Below are 24,900 nucleotides of genomic sequence, written 5' to 3'. Positions count from 1 at the left end.
AGTGATGAAAAACAGATTTTCTATCTAATAATCTTTCTCAGCTAATCTGTTTTCACTTAATAGATATTAGGGAAAAATCAGTTAGGTGAGGCAGTCCAAAGACAACAGTTGACTTCTGTTGATTCTTCAAACAGCAAGTATAACCCATAGCTACACGCTTAAAAGCCACTTCCTCTGCCAGTAAAAACCATGCTTAGTATAAGCAGAAAAAAGCACCCAATTCTGCAATGTAGCGTTCCAGTTTTTATATAAAGGTTGGAGGATGGACCTGTTAGTTTTCAGGTGTGTACAATTTGACAAGGTGCTGAAGTTCAGTGGCATAGCCAGTGATGGGACACCGCTGGTGATGCTTCACGTAAGAGTAGACACAGCGATAGCAGAAAACAAAGCCAGAGGTGGAGAGGGCTGTATCGTTGGCACGTATTTTACGACACAGAGGACATATTGTCTTGAGCTTTGGCAAAAGAGGTGAATCAGTCTCGTAGTCCAGGTGCACAGGTGGTGGTGGAACTGGCATAGCAGTCAGTGATTTGATGGTCTCTTGATTCTCAGCTGAATACCACCACTCCAAGAACTGGAGGAAGAAGATGCCCACAGAGAGGCCAGTGGAGAGGGAGAAAGCCAGGGCCCCCAAGATTTTTTTCCCAGCTGACTGCATTTGCTCTTTCATGCTGCAGAAAAGGGATAAGATATAAAAAAGAAATTAACAATTCACACTAATGTTAAAAAACACGGAAAGCATTAAGATGCAAATCCAGGGATGCAGTAAAATGCAATCTCTTGAATTTTCCTCTAAGACAGAAAAGCCATAAATTCCCGAGATACAACTATGATTACCATAGCTATTCATCCAAACACCTGGTTTCCAGCATTTAACAACTGGAGGTATAACACCCCAAATTTTTGTAAGATTAGTTTGAGGGGGGAAAAACCAGGAGAGTATAAATAGTTATAAATAGAAAATTGGCATTCCCACTCAACAGATGGCTCTCAAATGACTCTTAGAGAAACTGATCCTCAAAAATAAGAAAAATCTTAGCCATGACTTTACTCTCCAGGTGTACTTGCTAAATGGGCTAACAGGTAATCCTTGAATTACAGCCATTCATTTAGCAACTGTTCAAAGTTACAATGACATTGAAAAAAAATATGATACAACATTCAGAGTCACATGATCAAAATTTGGGCACTTGGTGACTGGCAGGTATTTACGATGTCGAAGGGTCATGTGATCACCATTTGTGATCTTCCCAGCTGGTTTCCAACAACAAGAGTTAGAATAGAAAGAATAGAATTCTTTATTGGCCAAGTGTGATTAGACACTCAAGGAATTTGTCTCTGGTGTATAAGCTCTCAGTGTACATACACCAATAGTGATAGATCAGCTAATGTTCACCCATTGATTTGCTTAGATTTGCTCAATTTGCTAGATCTGCTTAACAACCACATGATTCACTCAACAACTGTAGTGATTTGCTTAACAACCATGGCAAAAAAGATCATAAAATCAGGTGCGACTCTCTTAAAATGCCTTGCTTAGCAATGGAAATTTTGGTCCCAATCATGGTTGTAAGTCAAGGACCGCCTGCGTAAAAGATTTTAGAGTCTTGACCTATTTCAATCTTTGTGGGGCTTGCTGAAGATGCTTTTCTTGTTTCTTAAAGGTGTAGTAATCATAAGATCATTTTCTTACATTTTCGTCTTTACGTTCTACATTTTTTATAATTAACTGCCTGGCGAGTATTACTTTTTAAATGATATACAAACATTGTGAATATATAAATATACCCAACCATTGAAGGAAGGAAGCAAAAACAGCAAGTGGGGCGTTGTTTATAGGGTTTTCATTTCTATTCACCTGTTTGATGACCGCAGGACGTCACCAGCAGCTACATGTATGTTTTCCAAAGCCCGCAGATCTTCTGCTGTCAGCCTAGCCAAATACACACCAGCCAGTCTCAGCAGCGGGGAGTGGTGCCGAGCCTTCCCCAGAATGTAACATAGCTGCTGCACCAGAAACCAGCCCTCCCAAGCCATGTTCACAAAGGGATAGGCAGCCAGGAAGGCCTTGTAAAACCGCTTCCAGCAGGATGACGGAGGGTGGATAGAATAATCGTCCTCTTCCTGGAGGCGGGAGATCAACTTTTCCAGTTTGGTTCTCAGATACGGAACAAGAACCAACAAGCAGAGAGATTTCCAATGATGCTTTTGGGAAAGTCCAGCAGTGGCCAGGGATCTCTGCTGATTCCTTTTGCTTTTCAGTGCCACTCTCTTCAAGCCGTAGAAGTTTTCAGAAAAAGAAGCACTGCACCGGAAGAGGTAGTGCTGCTGGAGTAGAAGATCCAGGATGGTGTAGATTTCGTCAAACCAGCGCCACAGGAAACCATAATATGAAGGGTTGGATTCAGCCAAAACCTAGTACAAAAAACAATCAAGGGTAAGAGTAATAAACCTGGATGTGTCAAGACATTTTTTATCAATCTTTGAAACATTTTTGTTTGGGCTACTTTGTGGATTTGTTTGCTTTGAGATTGTTGCAAGATGACACAGCCTTTTTCAAAATGAGGGCTATGTGGCCTTTGAATGACATGCTAGAAGTTGTGTCCCATTACTGGATCAGGACCAGGAACTGAAAAGAGGATGTACGGTAACTAGCACACACACAAAGACAAAAATAGATCTAAAAATAGAATAATAATGCAGTTAATAGCATTACAATATTTCATAATTTGCTCAGATTCAAAATTTCAAAATTGTTTGAAAGTTTCAAGGCCGTACTCATAAATTGGAATCCACGTTGATGTTCTTATTATTTTAAACTGCATTTGCTTTGTTCATTATTTTCAGCAGAAAAATGAATTATAATTTATAGATTATCTAGATTTCCGTTGTAGGCTTAGTGGAAAGTCACTGATTTGATCATCCCGGTCTGACTACAGAGCTTAACAAGATCTGAGGAAGGATTCTCTTTCTGTAACTGAAACCTGAAATAAATCTTCCAATTGTAAAAAAGATGGATGTCACATATGTACACATTTTTTTTTCTTGTCTTTCCATGCTTTCATATATTTCCTTCATTGTTCTGACCATTATTCAACCTTAGATAAGCACAGAAAAGTAATGGTTATCCTTCCCTCAATATTTGCTTACCAACAATTCTCCTTACCTTGATCACATGCTGAAATGCTGGCCTCACAGCAGTCATCAAACTGTCTTGGGCAACAACTTCAAATATAGAAGGCCTGTCCTCATATGTGGAGGTGGCAGTGAGATGAGCCCCATGTTCTGCCATGGTCTCTTCTAAAATGAAAAAAATAAACTTTCCAAAATAATTCATAAATGAAACAAAACAGAATTGAGTTTCAGAAGACAATATGTTGTGATCTAGGCTTCCTGAATCATTAAAACACGAGTAGTCCCAAAAACCTCTTTTATTGCAACAGTTGTGAATTACGTTCATTGACAGCTGAGTCCCAATTAGTTGCAAAAAGTCCTTTGGGAGAAGTCCTTTGGGATAATCACCAACCTTTATCTCCCTTGACACGCTGCCAAAGACCTACTTGGCAAAGCCACACGGAGTCCAGAATCAAACAGATGCCGACTGGGAACAGAATTAACAAGGTTGCTTTCCTGCAAAGGGCCCACATGCCTTTGCTCCTCTTTTAAGCCTTATAGGAGGGGCAAATCATCTCCAGGCCTTACTCCCAAGTTGTCCCTTTTGTTTTAACTATTCTTGCCTTCTGGCAGCTCTGCGCATGTGCGCACTAGGAACAGGCTCTTCCTGTTCCTCTGCCTCTCTGATGTCCGACTCTGGAGGCTCCGGAGCCCGCACATCTCTCCCAGATGGCCCTGGCCCCATCTCTGCGTCTGATGCAGAGTCCTTGTCCGAGCCTTCCCCAGACTCCAGGACTGGCCCATGTTCCTCCCCAGCCTCCTCACTGTCCGACTCCGCTGCCAGCTCCGCAGGCTGCTGGTGGACCACAACATATTATTACAAAAGCCCTCAATCTTTCTGTCTAGAATGATATATGGATATATTTAAATTATTGACCTTTTCATTTCCAATTTGATTGAAAAATGTCAAGTTATTTAATACAGTAAATTATTTCTCTCAAGGACAATAAAGACGGATATAGACCCACATGGCATCTCCGTAGTTGCTGGACACACAAGCCACATATCATACACATTTTAGCCTAATATGTTGTGTGAACTCAAAGTCCATGATTAGCACATAGTTCACCTTGCCATGCAAACGAGGTTACATTGAGTCAACCAAGTTTAACCATGAGTAAGAACTTCGCACAAAGGCATCTTATATCTACCATTTTCTTCCCATTTTCTTCTCTATCTTTTTAATATATATTTTAAGGTGGCAAACATATCTAATACCTCCCCACAACAGTTGTGTGAAGTGGGTTGGGCTGGGGAAGAATGCCTTGGGGAGGCCTAGAACTCAGTCTCCTGGTTTCTAGCTCCTTAGAACCTTAACCATTCCACCAAACTGAATTTGACTCCCAGTCTTGCCTGCTGCTTCATAACTTTTCTTCACCAACAGCCTTGCTCCATGCCAAGACTTTCTCTCCTGGAAACAAGCCTGCAAGAAATCTGAGGGAATTCAAGGCTGCTCCATCTCTCTGAAAGATGTAGATCCATGTGTCGCAGGTATGGTTAGAAAGAGAGCTGGATTCAAATCTTTGCTCAAATACAGGTAGTCCTCAACTTACAACCACAACCGAGCCCAAAATTTACATTGTTAAGTGAGAAATTTGTCAAGTGAGTTTTGCCTCATTTTACACCACTTCTTGCCACCTTTGTTAAGCGAATCACTGCAGTTGTTAAATTAGTCACACAGTTAAAGTGAATCCGGCTTTCCCCATTGACTTTGCCCATCCAGAAGGTCGCAAAAGGCGATCCCATGACCCTGGGACACTGCAACCGTCATAAATGGGAGTCAGCTGTCCAAGCCTCCGAATGTAAATCACGTGAGTGATGCTTCCACGGTCATAAAAGTGTGAAAAACGGTCACAAGTCACCGTTTTCAGTGCCAGTTGTAACATTGAGAACGGTCACTAAATGGAACTGTTGTAAGTCGAGGACTATCTGTAAACAAAGTAACTTTGGTGAAGATGCAAAATGAGAGGACGCTGCAGTCCAATGGCACCAACCGAATTAAAGACTGAATGAAACCAATAAAGGAAGCCACCTGATGGCAGGAATGACTTTGGCCATTTAATGCAGGGGTCTCCAACCTTGGCAACTTTAAGACTTGGGGACTTCAACTCCCAGAATTCCTCAGCCAGTTTTGCTGGCTGAGGGATTCTGGGAGTTGAAGTCCCCAAGTCTTAAAGTTATCCCTGCATTAAATGGCATTGTGTTCATGGCAGGGGCTATAGAGACCCCACATTCTGGCAGGAAAAAGCGGGTGGGAAAATTACAAGGGTGCTCTTACACTTCTGCGCCCCGCGTGCCGGAGAGTGACAGGTCAGGATTTCCCCCCACCTCGACCGTCCAACGGCCGCCTCCTCGTTGGTGCCGCCGCTGCTACCGCTATGCAATTCGGTGCTGTCGAAATTCAGGCCGCTCTAGAATTTCCTTTTCGTTGGTTTCTATCGCACCATAGAGTTGCAGAGAAGGCAAACGGGCGCGGCGGCCCCGTCGGGAGGACTCTCCGGTGGGGAGAAGAGTTGAAGCCCTGAATGTTGAAGCAAACGCCCCCATCAATTTCTATGAGGAAACCCTCTCTAGCTTTCCAAACCTCCGTTCTGGAAAACTTCAAAAACGAAAAGCTATTTGGGGAAGGATGGGCCGGCGCACGTGACCCCGGAAGATATCGCTTGACAAAGCCGTCGCATCTAACCTTTTACGGAGCGACGTTCCTTTTTTTTAAAAAAAAAAACAGGGATAAGGCGTGTTTTTACCGGAAGGAAGCGAGCGTGCCCATCTAGGCCGCTGAAGCTCTGTGGCTGCGGACGGTGTAAGAAGGAAGGCGTGGCGCATATCGTTGGTTGGTCCTCCCAGACAGCCCGGTTTCCGGTCCCCTCCCAAGCGAGGCAGTTTTACGGTTCCTTCTGACCGTTACTGCTCCATCCTCTTCCTCCTCCTCCTCCGTTGTCGCCTTTTCTTCAGTATCAAGTCTTCTCGAGGACTCCCCTCTTCGTAGTAGGTTAGTTGGGGGACAGGTGGTTCCGCCCATTGAGGAATTACTGGCGGGGGGGGGTGTTGGAGGATGAATGGCTCCTCCCTTGGGTAGGGCATGGGCTTGATATGAGGGCGGGGGTCGGTTTCTCCCCCCCCCGGCATTATGTGGGGGGGTACCTTACTGGGTGGGTAGGTGGGTGTTGGAAAGGTGAATAGCCTGATTTCTCCCCAGGTAGAATGGCTCCTTTCCCGGGTGGGGCTTGCAGGTTGCTGTTCTCGGGAAGAGAAGTGTGACATCGTTGCTTGGGGAGGGACATAGAAAGGGGATGGGGAGTGGGGGTGGGGGTGGATAATTATATAGAATAGAATAGAATATAACTTTATTACGGTCATCGACCAGCAAGGATAATTATATATTTTTGGGGAGATGGTCATAATTGCCCCTCGCTGAATCTGCAGCTCCTATTAATAGCTCCTATTTTGTAAGCAAAAATCTAAAGCCCACAAGTCATCTGCCATCGAGGAATTTACAAGCTGCAATGGAAGCGGTGGGGGGGGAGGGAAATTTATTTATTATTTATTATTTATTTATTAGTTCAATTTATATGCCGCCCTTCTCCGAAGACTCAGGGCGGCTTACAATGCTCTTATAGCAATAGCCTTCATTCTTTTGTATATACCTGCTTATTAGGGCTTTTGGCCCCCCATAAGCGGTGTTTCTACAAAGTCAGCTTATTGCCCCCACAATCCGGGTCCTCAGTTTACCTACCTCAGAAGGATGGAAGGCTGAGTCAACCTTGAGCCTGGTGAGATTTAAACTCGCACTAATTGCAGGCAGCTGGCAGCTAAGTGCTACATAACAGCACTTAGTCCGTTGCACCATCAAGGTGCGGTGGTGAGGAAAAGTCAGAAAGAATAACTAGAGGAGAAAGTTTTGGATTGGTTAGATCAGTGGTTCCCAACCTTTTTTTGGCCACGCATCACCTAAGCATCTCTAAAATCCTGATTGCCTCCCTCCATGCGCACACACATATCATTTTTACTTTACTCAAAAGGTGAACTCTACTCAGCGGAGGAAGCCTAAAACGCCATTAACTTGGTTTAAACAGGGTTCAGATTGCCCCCGTTAAAAATCAAATTGCCCCCCTGTGGGCCCCATGTTGGGAACCACTGGGTTAGATTAATAGCAGGTAACAGTAACAGTAGAGTTGGAAGGGACCTTGGAGGTCATCTAGTCCAACCCCCTGCTCACACAGGAGACCTGTACTAGGGATTTGAACCGTTGACCTTTCTGATTGACAAGCTCAGTGTCTTAGCTACTGAGACACCTAGTCAGGCTTAGAGGGTATGTGCAGAGAGAGAAGCTGGGGTCCCTTCGGTAGATACCTTTTCAGGGAATTTGGGGTCAGGTAGAGGAGTAGGAAGGGCTTTCAGGAACAGGGAAAGATTGTGAGGTGAGAGTGTGCAAAAAAAAAATCACATTTGCAAGTTATTTCTCTGCTTTGGTTGGAGGGGGGGAGGACATCTGCAGATTAGAAAACATAGATGGGAGTAGCTGGAAAAGGAATCTGCTGTTCTTGAGATGGGATGGAGATCTCAAGTTCTGTAAGGGAAAAAGTTAAGAGTTGTCTTTGCAGTGGGCCCATGTAGTAGAGATGGATATGGTCAGTCACCACTTATAAAGTAAATTAGTAAAAGAACAAAATGAACGTTTTGTATTTATTAGATTTATAGTGCTGCTATTTATATATTATAGGCAGGTATATAGTGCCCCCTTCTCCCATTTTTCTTCATAATAAGGCTTTTAGGTACAGTAGGCTGGGCTGAGACAGTGTGTGACTATCCCCAAAGTGCTGAGAATGAATAAGATTTCTTGTTGTAACTATGGGTCATAGCATTGAAACATGGCATGAAATACAATATAACAAAATAAAAGAATGTTAGATACAAAGAGGTCAAAGCTAGATACAATCGGGGCTATGATTAAGAACTTGAGTTTAAATGACGACAGAGCAAAAGTAGCAATCTGGCTACTAAAGTTAGAAACATCTGCTACATAATAATTTAGCCATTTGAGTCCAAGCTCTTGAATTCACTTACCATTAATAATGTGGTCAAAATCTGATTGTAAATAGGGCAGCGGAAGACAGAGTGAAATAATGCCCTTCACTTGACTGACACCTTGGGGACAGAAATGTTGTTCAATAAAATGTTTACAAAATCTCCTCTCAAGATATCTGAACCCATAGTCTGCAAATGGATATTAAAAACTTTCTGATTGAGATGTTGGTAATTAACCAGGTACTAGGACAGGGCTGTCAAACTCCTGGCCTGCGGGCTGGATGCATCACGTACTGCCCGCTCCCGGTTTAGCGAAGGGGAAAAAAGTCCCAATATGTCACATGATGCTTCCATGACAACGTGAGTTTGACACCCCTGTACTAGGAGATGCTTCTATGTTTTCAATAGTGATTAGAATCTGTGCTATAGTAGCATATTTATTTATTGGATTTTTATCCTGCTTTTATTGCCTTATAAATAGCTAAACGTGGCATAACTAAAGGTCACTGTATAAGTAAATAAAGGTGGCATACATATATGCATAATACTCCTTCCTCCTCCTCTTTCCCCCACAAAACAACCCTGTGAGGTGGGCTGAGCTGAAAGAGACTGACTCCCAAAGTCACCCAAATGGTTTTCATGCCTAAAGTGGGACTAGAATTCACACAGTTTCCTGGTTTCTAGGCCAGCACCTTAACAACTACACCAAATATAAAACAGCTTACTATTTTCTGTTTTCTGAATTAGGAATGGTGACAGTGCAGTCCATTGATTCTCAGTTGTGTAATGGAGAAACCAAAGTTTGGCAAGATAGATTCCTGAAGACTTTCTGGTTTCTTATACTGCCCCAGCAATGCAAGATGTATTCGGACAGCAATGGAAAGTAACACTACATCCATTCTTAGATTAGCTATGGGGGTGTCTTGGGGAGCCCCAAGATCTTCCTTATGAGGATGTTTTAGACTACTTCCAGTTGAAAAATAACCTCCTCATCCCATCTCCAGATTTCAGCCCCATGCGGTGTCTGGGCTATCAGCATGCCCTGGAATATTTTAAGTTCAAGGGAGGTAGGATTAAGATTGGTGCAGTTCTTATGGAAATGTTTCTGATCTAAACAGGCAGAGGAGCCTTGTGTTAGTCTTGGTTCACACAACACACTAAATTGGAATCTGATTAGCCACATTTTTCCCTACTATGTATGAACTAACCTATCTGGTTACTTTATCATGTCTTGTGGAATTCCAATCCTGAAAATTGAGGGATCCCCCCCCAAATCATAGTTAGTTTAACTGTGGGTTATAGCACTCTGAACACAGTCAGATTGCACAGAAGGGAAGAATGTACTAAAAACTTGGTAGAGGCTTTTGGTTCTTTGCAGAGACCTGGTACTCATTATCTTATCTAGAAATGAGGTATTTATATTAGGAACAACTGCTTGCTTAGGGAGGCCAATGTTGTTTCATGCATGTTTTAAGAAAAAAAAAACTCTTCAGTTAAAGATCCGGGAATCATTTTGCACTCTTAACTGAATATTTCTGTTTCTTGCACTTGAAGACTTCTTGCATTTGTAGATTGATTCATATCCTAAATACATAAAAAAAAATTAATTCCTATGTTCTAGTGACAAATTCCAGGGATGAAGACATTTTGGCTCCCAGCATTATGGTTAGCAATAGAAGCCAGTATCAAATTTAATTTCTTTGAACTGAATAGGGCAGATTTTTTTTTCCTTCCTTCAATCTGATATAGTTTAGTATGTTCTCCCCTCCAGCAAACAGGCACAAATATGTTCCTGCCCTGTCATTAATCAGGGGTTAATTCCCTGCCACAATATGAAGGTGAGCTAATCTATCAGTTTCCTGTGCAAAGAAGGACCCATTGCTTTGAAATGCTGGCTCTTGCTGGCACCAGCGAAGCACCTCCTCTGATTAGACTCTTCAAGCTGTTAGGGAGAGATGATTCTCAGATTAGAAACAATATAGTTTGTGTCTTTCTTCCTCTGAGGTTGTGGAGTGGCGGGCGGGGGGCGGGGGGGGAGGCAGGAACTGCTGTGATGAAACAGCCTTCAGTCACGAGTGCTGCTTAGCTGAAAGAAGCATCTTCTGTGTGTTCATTTATTCCTTCCTGGCTTCTTGAATTAGATGGGTGGACTTTAGCTTTGGAGAAAAACTACTTTTATGATTGTCATTATTTATTGATTGGATTTCAAAGCTTCCTGACTCCAAAAAAGATACTTACCACATTTCAAATAATACATAATTTAAAAGAAATAGGATACCCAGATAAAATTACACAAACAAAATCCAGGGAAATAAATTGAGAGGGCTTCCACAAACATCCTGACCCCAGGCCTGGGAATACAGCCAGATCTTGAAGAGACATCTGGAACATTTAAAGTGTGGGAGCCGTATGTGTTTCTGGGGGTGCTGGTTCCAGAGAGCAGGGATGGAACAGAGATGGCACGCTTCCTCCTGTCCCATAAGATGACAATGTTTAATTGAAGGAAACAAGAGTGCATCCACTTCGTTCTATCATACCAGATTGGCAGAAATTGGAAAAGGCAGTCCCTTAAATAACCAGTTCCTATTCCATGAAGGGCTTTATTGGTTACTAGAAGGCTGGTAACCAGTGCAGCTCATAAAGCAGCAATAGCACATGGCAAAAGGTGCTATATCCTACATTAGATTAGATTAGAACGGAACGGAACGGAACAGAATTCTTTATTGGCCAAGTGTGATTGGACACATATGCTCTCAGTGTACATAAAAAGACAAGATACATTCATCAAGAATCATAAGGTACAACACTTAGCGATAGTCATAGGGTACAAATAAGCAATCAAATCATACTAGGAAACAATATCAATATAAATCGTAAGGATACAAGCAACAAAGTTACAGTCATGCAGTCATAAGTGTATGTATGTATTCCCTACTCCCTTTGGAGGAGCTACTCTCCTGGAACAAAAAAATGTTGATAGGTTGCACTTTCCCATTCAAGACTTCCTAGACTTACAGCTACTGTACTGCACCTAGAATAGGTAAAGGGTCCACTCGCACATATGTGCTAGTTGTTCCCGACTCTAGGGGGCAGTGCTCATCTCCGTTTCCAAGCCGAAGAGTCAGCGCTGTCTGAAGACATCTCCGTGGTTAGATGGCCGGCATGACTAAACGCCAGAGGCGCACAGAATGCTGTTACCTTCCCACCAAAGGTGGTCCCTATTTTTCTACTTGCACTTTTTACGTGCTTTCGAACTGCTAGGCTGACAGAAGCTGGGACAAGTAACAGGAGCTCACCCCGTTACGCGGCACTAGGGATTCGAACTACTGAACTGCCGACCTTTTGATCGACAAGTTCAGCATCTTAGCCACTGAGCCTCCGGGTCCCTTTGCACCTAAAATAGGTGGCACTTATAACCAAGAGGGGCTTAATTTTGTGAATAACCACAAGATTCATCTTGTGCCCCAGTTGCATCCTTTCCTTGACCACTCAGGTGCCACCCATGCTTTAGTCACCTCACAATTGGATACTGGGCTACTCTTGAAGATCATCCAGGTGCTACAACTGGTTCAAAATGCAATGATGTGGGTGCATCACAAGACTGGGCTCCAGGTAGCTCACTTGGTCCTGCTCAGAAAAAGGGCAAATCCAAGACATTTGTATCCACCAGATAGCATGAATACCCTTTGCTATGGCCCTGGAAATGTTCCAAGCCTTCCCTGTCTAAGTCACTCTTTGTCTTCCTGTAATAGTGCTCTAGAACAGGAGTCTCCAACCTTGGCCACTTTACGACTTGTGGACTTCGATCCCAGAATTCCTCAGCCACCAGGGCTGGCTGAGGAATTCTGGGCGTTGAAATCCACAAGTCGTAAAGTGGCCAAGGTTGGAGACCTCTGCTCTAGGCATCTCTTCTTGAACTTCATCTCCTGGAGCAGCTCAGAATTGAGGTACACTTCGGAATCAGTGCACAGAGAGGCTTCATAGCAACAATCCTCAATTACTTGAGACACAGGTCAAAGGTTGACTTTATCACCTTCTATACTTAAAGAACTGAAATGTATTTCTATATATAATTCTGAGCATTAAAACTGTTTCATATCTTTAAGAGAATCATTTTCCCCTTTTTGCATTGTTTTTCCTGGTACATACTCTTTGATATTAATGATTACTTAATATTATAGATAAAATGTAGCAGGACACTGATTGAAGACTTTATATTATCATAAATATTTGTCAATTTGCAACTTGGGACCATCAGATATTAGAAAGTGTCATTAGTTTAACTCAGCCTGAAGTCTCACAGTAAAAAAAAACAAACCCTATAGTTGATTATTAATATTATTTGACCTATTAATTTTCTTTGGAATGATTGTCATACAGAAGGTTATGAAAAATATTGGTGTTTTTTTAATGTCTTGAATACTACTATTCTGTGGAACTAATAGATTTACAGTTTGAAGCAGATAACAAAACAACAACTTAAATTGTGTGCTTTTCCCCCTCAGGTGCAATAGGAAACCGAAATCATGACAGACTCCAAATACTTCACCACCAATAAAAAAGGTTAGATTTGATCTGTGATGCGATGTTGGATCTTAACTCTCTACAATGGATACAGTCTGCCTCCCAATACCTCTTGCTGGGTTACATGAGAGGGCAAGCTGATACGAGAATTAAGATAAAAACATTAGGAAATGAAAGAATAGATGTCAGAAGTCTGATTCTTCATCCCTGCTGTAGAGACTGAGTTGGTCCATGAAGAGACTGGGTTAATTCAGCTATGTTGCTAAGCCATTTCTAAAATGGCTTTATTAATAAGCTGGGATGGCATGGTTCATCTAACAATCTAGCCAAGACCACCAAATTAAGCTTAGCTCTGAGGGTATTTTTTTTTTAAGAAATTGGTTTTTAATCAGTGAAAATATAATGAAACGTTATTTCCACAATTTCAGCTTTTTCCACACTCATAGTGGAAAGTGGGAAGCAGTAGAAAGAAAATTAATCTGACATAGGCTGCAACAAGAAGAAACAATGCTACATGGATCTCCATATTGATCTTCCAGCTAGTCTCTTTGATATGGCTGCAGTAACACAATTTATTCTTTATTGAACCAAATGTTTTGGAATAAATAAGAACTGGTTGGGTTTATACAACATGTTGACATGTAATCTACAAATCATAGCAATTGGATTCTTAAAATATGCAAAACTATTTTGCATATTTCAAAACCAAAGCCATTTATTTATAAGATTTATATGGCTGCTCATCTTAAAACATAACATTGGGCTGCTCACAACAACAATAAAATCCCAGAACCATAAAACCATAGAACCAAACCCCATCTACCCTGTTTCTCCGAAAATAAGATCTTCCCTGATAATAAACCCAATCAGGCTTTTGAGCGCATGCGCTAAAATAAGCCTCCCTCTGAAAATAAGTCCTCCCTGAAAATATTTAATCACAGAGCTGGAAATCAGGTAAGACAGCAAGAGGAGCCCCATCTTGCTCCCAAAATAATAAGACCTCCCTGAAAATAAGGCCAAGTGCTTATTTCGGGGTTCAAAAAAATATAAGACAGGGTCTTATATTTGGGGAAACACGGTAAAGTTTGAATGGAGACACAAAATAGGTTTAATCCTATCTCATATGGTTGGGTTGGAATTTTTCTTTTTACTTTTTATTTTTGCAGGCTGGGTGAGTGTTTCTTTAAAAAAAATAAGTCTGAATTTCAGTTTTTCAATTTCAAAGTAATGGGAAAAGGCTCTGCTGGATTTCCTTGTTACAAAAAAAAGGAGGGCAGATTTTTGATTCCTGCTCCATGTGGAGCCCTTCAGGCAATTAATAAGGTAGGCTGTGTTTTACCTCTAAGGGACTTTTTGACTTAGCACTTCATTGCTGAGGTTGGGATTACAGCTAGTAATCTCCTGCTGAGGTGGTGAGATTGGATAAGACCATATATTCACCTGCTGTTCTGATCATCCCTGACTATCAGAGGTTTGCAGAGCCTGCCTATTCTTGCATTGCCACTTCTCTTTCTTCCCCCTCTTAGGTAATAGAGATTCCTGGCTTCCAGCTAAGCTATTGATCTTCATAGCTGACAACTCCCGGGAGTCACGCAGTCATTAAACAAGCTGATGATTCCTCCCTCCCCCCACCACACTCTTCTGCTCTCCTGATTCGCAGGGCCTTTCCTAATTCTGCCTTTTTGCTTAAAAGGGCGTTTAATTTCCCCTCTCTTCAGTATCATAATTTATAAATGCTAGAATGATTCGACAGTGCCCGTAGTAGTAAAATATCAGAAACCATCCCCGTTTCTAGGGTTTCTCAACTTCAGTGACTTTAAGATACATGGGTTTCAGCTCCCAGAATTCAGAAATTGAAATCCACGCACCTTAAGTCACTGAGGTTGAGAAACACTGCATGCTTCAATCCAGTTTGTGTGTTTTGTTTACACTCAGATCAGCTGGTCTCTTGGGTTTTTGAGAAGCCAGATAACATGAGATATTCGTGTAGGTTACCAATGTGTCAGAAGCTCCTTTGACAATTGTGTTCTCCCGTTCTCTCTGGTTCAAACTGGATACAGGTTTGTAGCAGGGATGTGTGAAATTAATCAAAGCCAAAATTAAATGCGGTGTTCCCAAATCAAACTATTTTAGACAATCAAAACACCACAGATGGCTTCCAAACCGCTTCTGGAACAGCCTGTTCTATGAAAAAGTATTTGTTCCCCTTTCAGATATTCTGAATTTTGGCATATCTTTGCTCCCAAACAGTATCAGAAGTCTGCATAGCTCCCATTAAGCTCTGATAGCATGCAGTAGCAAAGATATTTTTAAAACAGGAGCGAATACTTTCGTGCCAAACCATAAGTGCTGTCTCCAGGTTGCCAAAGCAGTGACACTTAAAAATCCTTAATGCCTTTAGCCCTGTTTCTAATATTTCAGGTTGTGGCATTTTTGAGCATAGTCTTGTTCTATATACTTAACTTGTGAAAGCATTTAGTGAGAACTCTCACAAAAAAAAAAATTGCTACCGTGCTGGACCTGTATGTTCACAAAATGACAGTCTGGTGAATGTGCCTAATTCCAGAGCCATTTATCCAAGGAGGAGCTGGAATGATTGCACCAAATAGCTTCTGAAAGAAACTGAGCCCTGGGCTTCCTGGGCTTTTTTCCCCTCCAAGAGGAAAATCCATTCTTTTAACAGCAGTTATCCACTGCATAAGGCTGAAGAGGAAGGCTTCCTTCACACTATGCAATTAACGTGTGAAGGTCATTCTTGTAGCCTATGGTTAAAGTAACCTAGTTCACTTTAAAAGCAATGGATTTGCTATAGAAGTAGTCGTTTAGTGAATGATTCCTTTAATGACTTCGCAGTTACGATGGTGGTGAAAAAGTAACTTTATGACTATAAAACTTTATGAAAAAAAAACCCCAAAACCTTTATGACTAGAGCCGTAGTGGCGCAGTGGTTAAAATGCAGTACTGCAGGCTACTTCTGCTGACTGCCAGCTGCCTGCAACTTGGCAGATCGAATCTCACCAGGCTCAATGTTGACTCAACCTTCCATCCTTCCGAGGTGGATAAAATGAGGACCCAGATTATTGGGGGCCATAGGCTGACTCTGTAAACCGCTTAGAGAGGGCTGTAAAAGCACTGGGAAGCGGTATATAAGTCTAAGTGCTATTGCTATTGCTATTCCTTCCATTTACAATCCTTGCAAGTCTGTAAAGCAAAGGCAAGCTGAAGGAAAAGCGTAAAAATCTTGATGTTTCCGTTTAGCGGCAACCACCAAGTGGTCGGTCCAAATTGTGGTTGCTGAATAAGAAGTGCCTGTATCTGTCATAATAATTAAATGTTTGGATCTTGGTAGATTCTGAGGACCACCTTAGATAGAGTTCCCGATTCTAAGGCCGAGGATTTCCTGGATGCCTCTGTTGTCCACTGCTGAAAGCAATATTCGTAGTTGGAGGGGGTGGATTAGTTTGCTCTTGCCGAACTCTTTTGACTGTGGTCCTCGTGTATGTTTGCCTACAGGGGAAATTTTTGAACTGAAAGCTGAACTCAACAATGAAAAAAAAGAGAAGAGGAAGGAAGCAGTGAAGAAAGTCATTGCTGCCATGACAGTGGGGAAGGATGTCAGGTAACATCTCTCTAATGGCTTTCCTGTGCCGTTTTTCCCACTTCTTCACCCAAGTATAAGTTTTAATGAGGCAGAAGGGGGAAATGATTAAATGCTTAGGAAATAGAGCCGAGGTGGTGTAGTGGTTAGAGTGCAGGCTACTTCAGCTGACTGCTAGCTGCAGTTCAGCAGATCGAATCTCACTGGCTCAAGGTTGGGTCAGCCTTCCATCCTTCCGAGGTGGGTAAAATGAGGACCCACATTGTTGGGGGCAATATGCTGACTCTGTAAACCACTTAGAGGGGGCTATAAAAGCACTATGAAGAGGTATATAAGTATAAGTGCTATTGCTATTGCTAAATGTCTCCGTGTTTGCTTTGCCCAGTGTTTAAATGGCATGCCATGGGCCGTCTACAAAGATCAAACATGGCCCCCAAAATGTTTGCCTTAGATTCTAAGGCCTATGATACAGTATGTGTTCTGCAAATGAAACATGACTTTATCCGAAAACTTAGAGAGATGCTGTCAGATGATGATGAGTTTTCTTAGGGAGATTGAGGTAGTATAGATTTCCCTTTATTTTATCTCTATAGCAGTGTTTTCTCAACCTCAGAAATTTTAAGCTATGGGGACTTCAATTCCCAGAATTCCCCAGACAGCAATGCTGGCTGGGGAATTCTGGGAAGTGAAGTCCACATAATTTAAAATTGCTGAGATTGAGGAACACTGCTCTACAGTAATACTATGCATTAGGTTGGGCTGAGAGAGTCTTAGACCCAAAGTCACCAGGAGTTCTTTAAGGAAATGGGGTCTTAAATTTGACCCCATTTCTCTAGCTAACTTCAGCGTATTAACCACTGCCATTGGTCTAGGAATTACTGCTTTAACCTGCCTGTCCTTCTTGTCCAGTTCCCTTTTCCCTGATGTAGTGAATTGCATGCAGACTGATAACTTGGAGCTAAAGAAGTTGGTGTATCTCTACTTGATGAACTATGCCAAAAGTCAGCCAGATATGGCCATCATGGCTGTGAACAGTTTTGTGAAAGTAAGTTGCAATATTTATGGGTCTTTGCTGTACTTCAATAGCAAAATAATAATTTGGTGTGAAATTTCTGCATATGTTAAAACTGTAAATCACCCAGAGCCATATGACCTGGGTAGTATATAAGTATATGGACAGCGTGATGACAGAGATATGCATGAATCTCAGTAAGGGCTCTTTTTTATATAGATATACAATATTTTTTACCCAAAATAACACCTCATTTTCATCTCTGTCTACTTTGAAGACGTTTCCAAACTGCAATGGAGCTGCTATGTCCTATCTGATACTAAGTGAGTCTGGGATAGTTAATTGCCAAGCCATTGATTTCCCAGCTGCTGATGTAATTTTACTTGACAGCAGAAATTAAATTGAGAGATTCTTTACTGTTAGACATAGATGGAAAAAAACCACTTTTGAGCATTCGTTCCATCTGGAAATCTGTTATAATTTTTTTCAGGAACTAGAAAACAGAATGTAAGGATTCTGTTTAAAGGCTGAATGCATTTTTTATTATTATTATTATTATTATTATTATTATTATTATTATTATTATTATTATTATTATTTATTGAATTTATATACCGCCCTTCTCCCCGAAGGGAGTCAGGGCGGTGAACAGCCGAAAATTAAAATAACATACAATATAAAAGTTAAGATAACTAAAAATAAATTAAATTAATTGGCCTCCCAATTTAAAACCCCAAGCTATACAATTAAAAACTAACCCATAAAACCTATTCAGGCCAGGCCGGCTTGCTGAAATAAAAACGTCTTCAGGGCCTTACAGAATATATCTAATTCAGTCCTTGCTCCTGATCAAGATCATTTTTCTTCTCTCCCCAGTGTACCCCAGGACAAAGGTTTGTAGGGGGGGGGAGGTTCTCCTTAAATCAACTTTCCACTTATCTGCATTAATGGTTATCCTTTTCCTGCACAGAAGTAACACTTCTCTGATCCTTTTGTAATGTCACGGTAAGTAGGAACTCATTGACACTTTAAAGGGGCAATATTTTTTTTTGTCCTTTTAGAGGCAGATAGGACAAGCATTTTCTTAGAACTGCTGCTATTAGGTATGTGCAAAATGTTCCAGAGATCTCCTGTGACATTGTTTGTTAGATGGTTTCTCAGGATCCTGGCAATCCACCTGTTCTAAGAGAGATCTGCAGTTTTCCAAATATAAATCCTCCAGAACATGGGACATGGTTTGTGATGTTCCAGATTTAGTTTGACCCAGAATAGGAAAAGCTGGATAAAATTCCTAATGTTCGTTGCATAGAGCCCATCTCTATATTTATTAATTTCCTTATCCCAGGACTGTGAAGATCCCAACCCTCTCATCCGTGCTCTAGCAGTGCGTACTATGGGATGTATCCGCGTGGACAAGATCACTGAATACTTGTGTGAACCTCTCCGGAAGTGTCTGAAGGATGAAGACCCGTATGTGCGCAAGACCGCTGCTGTCTGTGTGGCCAAACTGCATGACATCAATGCCCAAATGGTGGAAGATCAGGGCTTTCTGGATTCGTTGCGTGATCTTATTGCAGACTCCAATCCCATGGTAAGGTATTAATCCCATTGAAATTGGCTTCCTTCAAATAACAGGTGATACACTGCTTGGTTCTGGGAGAAACAGGAACTTAGTGGTAGATCTCATGCTTTGCAGACAGGAGACCCTAGATTAGATGTAGTTCTTTTCCAGTTTTTGCAAAAAAAGGAACATTGAATTGGTAATGTTTATCTTAAGGCAGTGATGGCTAACCTTTTTGCCATCGCGTGCCAAAAACATGGGGAGCATGGGGGAGGGTCGTGCATGGGTGTGCCCACACCCATAATTCAGTGCGCCCCGTGCATGCACGCGCAACTCCCCCTGTGCTTCCCCACTTTTGGCATGTGATGGCCCGGTAGACCCATTTTTCTCCCTTCCCAGGCTCCAGAGGCTTTCTAGGAGAAAACGGCGTTCCCCACCCCCAAGAGCCCCTCCAGAGGCCTGAAACAGCCCATTTCCTGACTTCCAGTGGCCCCAGAAGACCCAAAAATCAGCTGGTTGGCATGCACATGCACACTGGAGCTGAGCTAGGGCAATGCTCACGTGCCCACAGAAGATATGTCTCCACGTGCCACCTGTGGCACGCATGCCACAGGTTCGCCATCACAGGCTTAGAACCTTCCAATCTGAGCAAACGGTTTTAATCCCGTTCTTATACTAAAAAGGAAATTACATGCATTTTGTTTTTTTACCTTCACTTGGTACTTGCCTCTGACTTGTTGATCTTCCAGTTTCAAATGCAGCATGGCATGGGTCCAGACTATCTGAGAAACTGGCTCATTCCAATGGGATTAGTCTGCTTCATCCATGCTGGAAGAAGGGCCAAGCTGTATTCCCCATCAGCCAAGGAAGCTCTTGCCCCCAGAGGTCAGAGCTGCCTCCAACTTTCTGGGCTTCCAAAAGGCCTTGAAGACATGGCTATGCCAACTAGTCTGGGGCCCTAATGGGGATGTGACATGTTGGAGGTGGCTGATGGGAGTGTCTGCACTTTGCTGCCTCCTTCTTCATCCTGCTCAGTTTTATTGTAATTTAAATATAAGATCTGTATTTATTATTTTAATTATTTTATACGACATTTCATTTGATGTCTATAAGCCGCCTAGAGTCACCTTTGTGAGATGGGTGGCATACAAGTTTTGAAAAATAAATTTGAACTAAACGTTTAAGGAGCTGTGGTGGTACAGTGTTTAGAATGCAGTATTGCAGGCTAACTCTGCCACAGCCTGGAGTTCAATCCTGAGCGGCACGAGGTTGACTCAGCCTTCCATTCTTCCGAGGTTGGTAAAATGAGGACTCAGATTGTTGGGGACAGTATGCCGACACTGCACAGAGAATGCAGTATATAAATCTTAAGTGCTATTGCCGTTGCTATTAAGGCAAAGGTGAGCCCGCTTACACTGATCCGTTTATTAGAACTGAAAGATGCTAACTGATTAAGGATTAATATAAAAGAAGCTTTTAATTCATCTTGGACAAGACCCTTTGGAAAAAATGGGCTGTCATGTGAGCTATTAGTTGGGTGTCCTGAATGGAATGTGGCACTAAACAAAAATTCAGCTTTCTGAGAAATGATTATGTTTTTGTTTTATTAAACTCTCACCCATGGTCGCTTTGTGTCATCTGCTGCTTTCTGAGTAGGCATTTTGTCTGTCCCCGTCCCCCACAAAAGCTTCATATTTAAGACAACTTGAAACATTAAGGTACATTATTCATATGTATCCATGCTACGCCCAGAAACTTTTGTGACTGGGCTGCAGGTAACATTTGCATTGGGCAAGGGAGATGATTTGTCAGAATCATGCCATGTGTGAGTAGGGGTAGAAGGTTCTCTTTTTCTGGATTTGGGATCTTTAGTTTTTGTTTTTTTAAATAATGGGTTATGCCAATTTAAGAACTATCACAATTTTACACATTTCCAGTTTCCAGGATTTTTGGTCATTGCCGTTCAAAGGTGTTTGGGAGTAGCAAGAATAGGATTTGTTGGTCAAAAGGTTTATGTAAGAAAAGTAGCTGATGGAAAAGAGAGGGGACTGTGGAGATTGAGGATGAATTGACAAACTTGTACTCTGGAACAGCACTTTCTCTGTGTTTCGCTTAGGGTCGTATAGGAGACCTTCAAGCTTTCCTGTTTTTCCATTTTGAGAAGGTTTCAAAATCGATGCCTTAGGTCAGGGGTTTCAAACTCGATTTCATTGAGATCCGCATCAGGGTTGTGTTTGACCTCGGGGGGCCGGGGTGGGTGTGACGGGTGGGCATGGCCAGCTCGATGTCACTTGTATTGGGGGGGGGGTGGCCCAAGCACTCTGCCAGTGAAAATGGGCTCCCAAGCTCTGTTTTGGGCTGTGACAGCCCTCCCGAGGTTTGTTTTCACTGGCAGAGGGTTGTAGGAGGCTGTCGCAGCCCAAAACGGAGTTTGGGAGCCCGCTTTCGCTGGCAGAAGCACTGTGGGCCAGTCCTTCACTGTTTCCAGAGCAGCCCTGCAGGCTAGATCTAAGCACCCCGTGGGCCAGATCTGGCCCCCAGGCCTTGAGTTTGACACCCTTGCCTTAGGTGTTGCAGAGACTTAGGACATCTGTTATGATCCTGATACCTCCACAAATGAGTATTTGCAGGGGGGTTGGAGGAATTTGGCAGTGGAGTGTACCTTCAATCTCCACAAGGCTTGTAGCACTCATTTCACCCCATCCATTCTCAGGGCAGAGGCACATACTGTTGGAAATGACTTCAACAAACAAACTTGGGTCGGTGAAAACAGAGAGATTTTATTTCAAAAAAAGCAAGAAAGCAATTTTACAAAATGTGGGGTATCCCAGCATAGACCTCAACAAGGAGTTTGAGCCAGGAAGCCACACCCTTAGATTTCAAAAACATTAATTATATACAGTTCTATCATGTCAAAGCAGGGAGCCCATTTCCCTCCTCCTTTGGACTTATTGGACAGGCCCTCTTGGGTTTTAGCTAATCCAAGATGCCGCAAAGGAATATATTATCTCTCTCTTTGTTCTCTCAGATTACTTTTTCTTCAGTATCTCCGGTACCTATCCGTACCTCTCTGTTAATACATTATTACATAACATCTCTCAGCTCTCTAGCGTTAAGGAATGTCTCCGCGCATCCTCAGCAGGGCCCCTCTCTTATGCCAAAGAACAAGATAATGCCCACATGTCCTTCTCCAAGTATATGCACCATAGACATGGGAGAAAAGTTCCACAAAGCATATAATCTAACTATATTGCAAAATTCAGTCATATTTAGATCTTAATGCAGGGATACAATTCATTTCATACATATGTTTTTACAGAGCTCCATGTATTATAAATGCTTAACAAATTAATGCTTAAATGGAAAATACTTTTGTAGCAGCATAACATATATTGTAGAATAGAATAACCAGTTTCTATTCATTTATTACTATTCCCTTCATTACTATTTTATTTTTGAATTCCCTTATTTCTTACAATACTAAGAGCCTCCAAAGGGTTCTGGAGCATCATGCAGCTTTTAAGCCATGGGTTGCTCAGTGTTAAATTTGATGCTCTCGCTGCCTTTTCCTTTCAATTTTGGAGCAGATGAAGCTGACCAGAATTCTGTCTCTGTAGCCCAAACCTTCTTAATAGTGATGTAAGTGTTGGCAAGATGCCACAAAATTTCCCAGACTATGATTTGCAGGGAGGGAAAAGAGTAGTTATTGATTGCCTTGTGGTTTTCCTGAGATGGTAGCACTGAAGTCTGCTTTTTCCTGGTTCTTCCCTGACTGTTCCCCCCCTTATAGAAAACCATACACCCTTCTGGCTTTCAGAAGGCATCTGTCTAAGATGCTTCCATTCTTTGCCTGAGTGAATATTGATGACTTCTAAGCAACGTTATCTTCTCACCACCGCAATAAGCTTTGTGAGTGTTGGCCAAAAGCCAACTTGACTTCTTTTTTAAAAAAAAAAATTGCCCATCATCCAGACTGCAGGTGGAAAGGAACAGAGGAGCGAAGGAACAAAGGGATACGTTCCTTTTAAAAGAAATGAATGATTTTGGCCAATGAAACAACCCACCAATAGATTAAAGTGCAGATGGACTGTTAAACTCATGAATTGCTGAGCTAGTTATGCCCATTGTTGTACTACTGTACTATCCTAGATATTTTGGATGATTGAGAAAGACAGGGAGATTGCTAGGAGGAGATTGTAACAGTAATGGATGTAAGAACAGAAGAGAATCTGAGGAAGCAGCATCCCAAGGGAAGGGACACCAGGTGGAGACAAAATGCTGAGAGAAGAAAGGCGACATGCTGCTGGTAGGAAAAAATAATGTGGACGGAATAGCTGGAGAGCATCTGCCCAGGATGCTAATTTAGAACTCTTTTTCAAGAACAGTTAGATTATTATTTTTGTAGAGAAACCATTTTGAATGGTTGTTGGATTTTTAGTCTTTCAGACTTTCCTAATACCCTGTTTCCCCGAAAATAAGACCTCCCCGGATAATAAGCCCAATCAGGCTTTTGAGTGTATGTGCTAAAATAAGCCCCACCCCGAAAATAAGTCCTCCCCAAAAATAAGCCCTCCCCAAAAATATTTAAATGCATGCACAGCCGGTCCCCTCCATTTCCTCTGATTAGGGTTAGGGAGATAGAGCTGGAAATCAGGTAAGACGGCAAGAGGAACCCCGTCTTGCTCCACGCGCCCCAAAATAATAAGACCTCCTTGAAAATAAGGCCAAGCGCTTATTTCAGGGTTCGAAAAATATAAGACAGGGTCTTATTTTCGGGGAAACACGGTAGTTCCCAGAGTATATGCTTTATGGCAGGTGACAGCATACTTTAGTTTGGCAAGATTCTTTCTATGGGTGAGGAACCATAAAGAAGTCTGCTTGGAGGAATCACATATATCTTCCTTGGTTTTTGAAGCCTGACCGTTGAGGTTGCTGTTCCACATCAGACACTCCGAGAGACAAGTGAATAAGCAACAAAAGCAAAGAGAGACAAATAGACATTAGCCTTCTGCTATAGCTTTGGCCCTCTGTAAATGTCCAGTGATGCTGTACCCTGACCTGCAGTGCTAGACCTGACAGAGCAACTGGCTGCAGGACAGGGTTGGATCAGAATTTGACGTAAGCCTTCCATATTTTAGGAAATCTGAAGCACTTTAGACCAATTCTGTTGTAATTAACAACGAGCCATTAGAGGGCAGCATGAAATTCTTTTATGGTCAGTGATTCCCCAAGTTATAAAGAAAATATTATACTCAGCTTCAAGGAAAGTTAGAGGTTGATCTATAATGTAGGGATTTCTTTTTAATTTGTTTCCTTGTGTCATGTTTTTATTTTACAGTGCCTTGCTCTATGTATTACCTTGCTTTTAAGTGTTTTCAGGAATTTTGTTTTAACATTGTAATCCATCCCCATGCAACCTTTGTCTTTGTTTGGCTTAAAAGAATAATAAAGCTTTTTTTCCTCAGAGACTGACCTGGGGAAAAGCATCTCTCTTCCCATCCTCCAGTAATTTCTCCTTTAAACAACCTGGATGTTTTCAACTACAGCTCCCATCAGTCCAGTTAGCATGGTTAGTGGTTAAGGACTATGGACGCTCTAGGCCAAATAGTTGAGTTGGTGTGGATATTGAAGGCAGTATAGTCTGCTTTAAAGCCGTGCTTCCCAAATCTGGGTAAGTTGGGTAAAAGTGAGGTTTCTTTGGATAACTACGCATGAACCCATTACCCAATCACTACAAGGACATTTAAATTGAAGTAAAGTATTTTACTTACATTGGGTAGAAAGGATTTTCTGATAAGGAAGGACCGAGTTTGGGAAACACTGCTTTAAAGCTGTCAGGTAGAAAACTGAGGTAGTGTCTTATTGTGCTTCAGTCAGTGTCTAGGTTATACCCTAAAGGCCTTGAAGCAGTGGTGAAATTTTTTTACTACCGGTTCTGTGGGCATGGTGTGGCTTGATGGGTGTGGCTTGGTGGGCGTGGCAGGGGAAGGATACTGCAAAATC

At 42.0% G+C, this 24,900-nt stretch overlaps 2 protein-coding genes across 2 annotated transcripts in view; one reads left to right on the top strand and one right to left on the bottom strand.

Annotated features, from left to right (window-relative positions):
- Positions 1-220: 220 nt before the first annotated feature.
- Positions 221-5,552, bottom strand: PEX12 (peroxisomal biogenesis factor 12). The gene is made up of 4 exons (XM_070946111.1): positions 5,453-5,552; positions 3,167-3,300; positions 1,859-2,415; positions 221-671 (listed from the first exon to the last, which is right to left on the bottom strand). The coding sequence occupies exons 2-4, from the start codon at positions 3,290-3,292 to the stop codon at positions 272-274; spliced, it is 1,083 nt and encodes a 360-aa protein (XP_070802212.1). The 5' UTR covers positions 3,293-3,300; positions 5,453-5,552; the 3' UTR covers positions 221-271.
- Positions 5,553-6,067: 515 nt separating this feature from the next.
- AP2B1 (adaptor related protein complex 2 subunit beta 1) overlaps positions 6,068-24,900 on the top strand; it is an 84,607-nt gene continuing 65,774 nt past the window's right edge. Inside the window, exons 1-5 of the mRNA XM_070946101.1 lie at positions 6,068-6,166; positions 12,708-12,765; positions 16,240-16,345; positions 17,234-17,369; positions 18,682-18,927. Of these exons, the coding sequence (XP_070802202.1) occupies positions 12,729-12,765; positions 16,240-16,345; positions 17,234-17,369; positions 18,682-18,927 (525 nt within the window). The 5' untranslated portion in view covers positions 6,068-6,166; positions 12,708-12,728. The remainder of the gene's footprint in view (positions 6,167-12,707; positions 12,766-16,239; positions 16,346-17,233; positions 17,370-18,681; positions 18,928-24,900) is intronic.

This window comes from Pituophis catenifer, unplaced genomic scaffold (genome assembly GCF_029215685.1).
Source record: "Pituophis catenifer annectens isolate HBS135680 unplaced genomic scaffold, rPitCat1.0.hap2 SCAF_1, whole genome shotgun sequence".
Taxonomy (NCBI): Eukaryota; Metazoa; Chordata; class Lepidosauria; order Squamata; family Colubridae; genus Pituophis; species Pituophis catenifer.
This window is presented reverse-complemented; position numbering and strand designations above follow the sequence as displayed.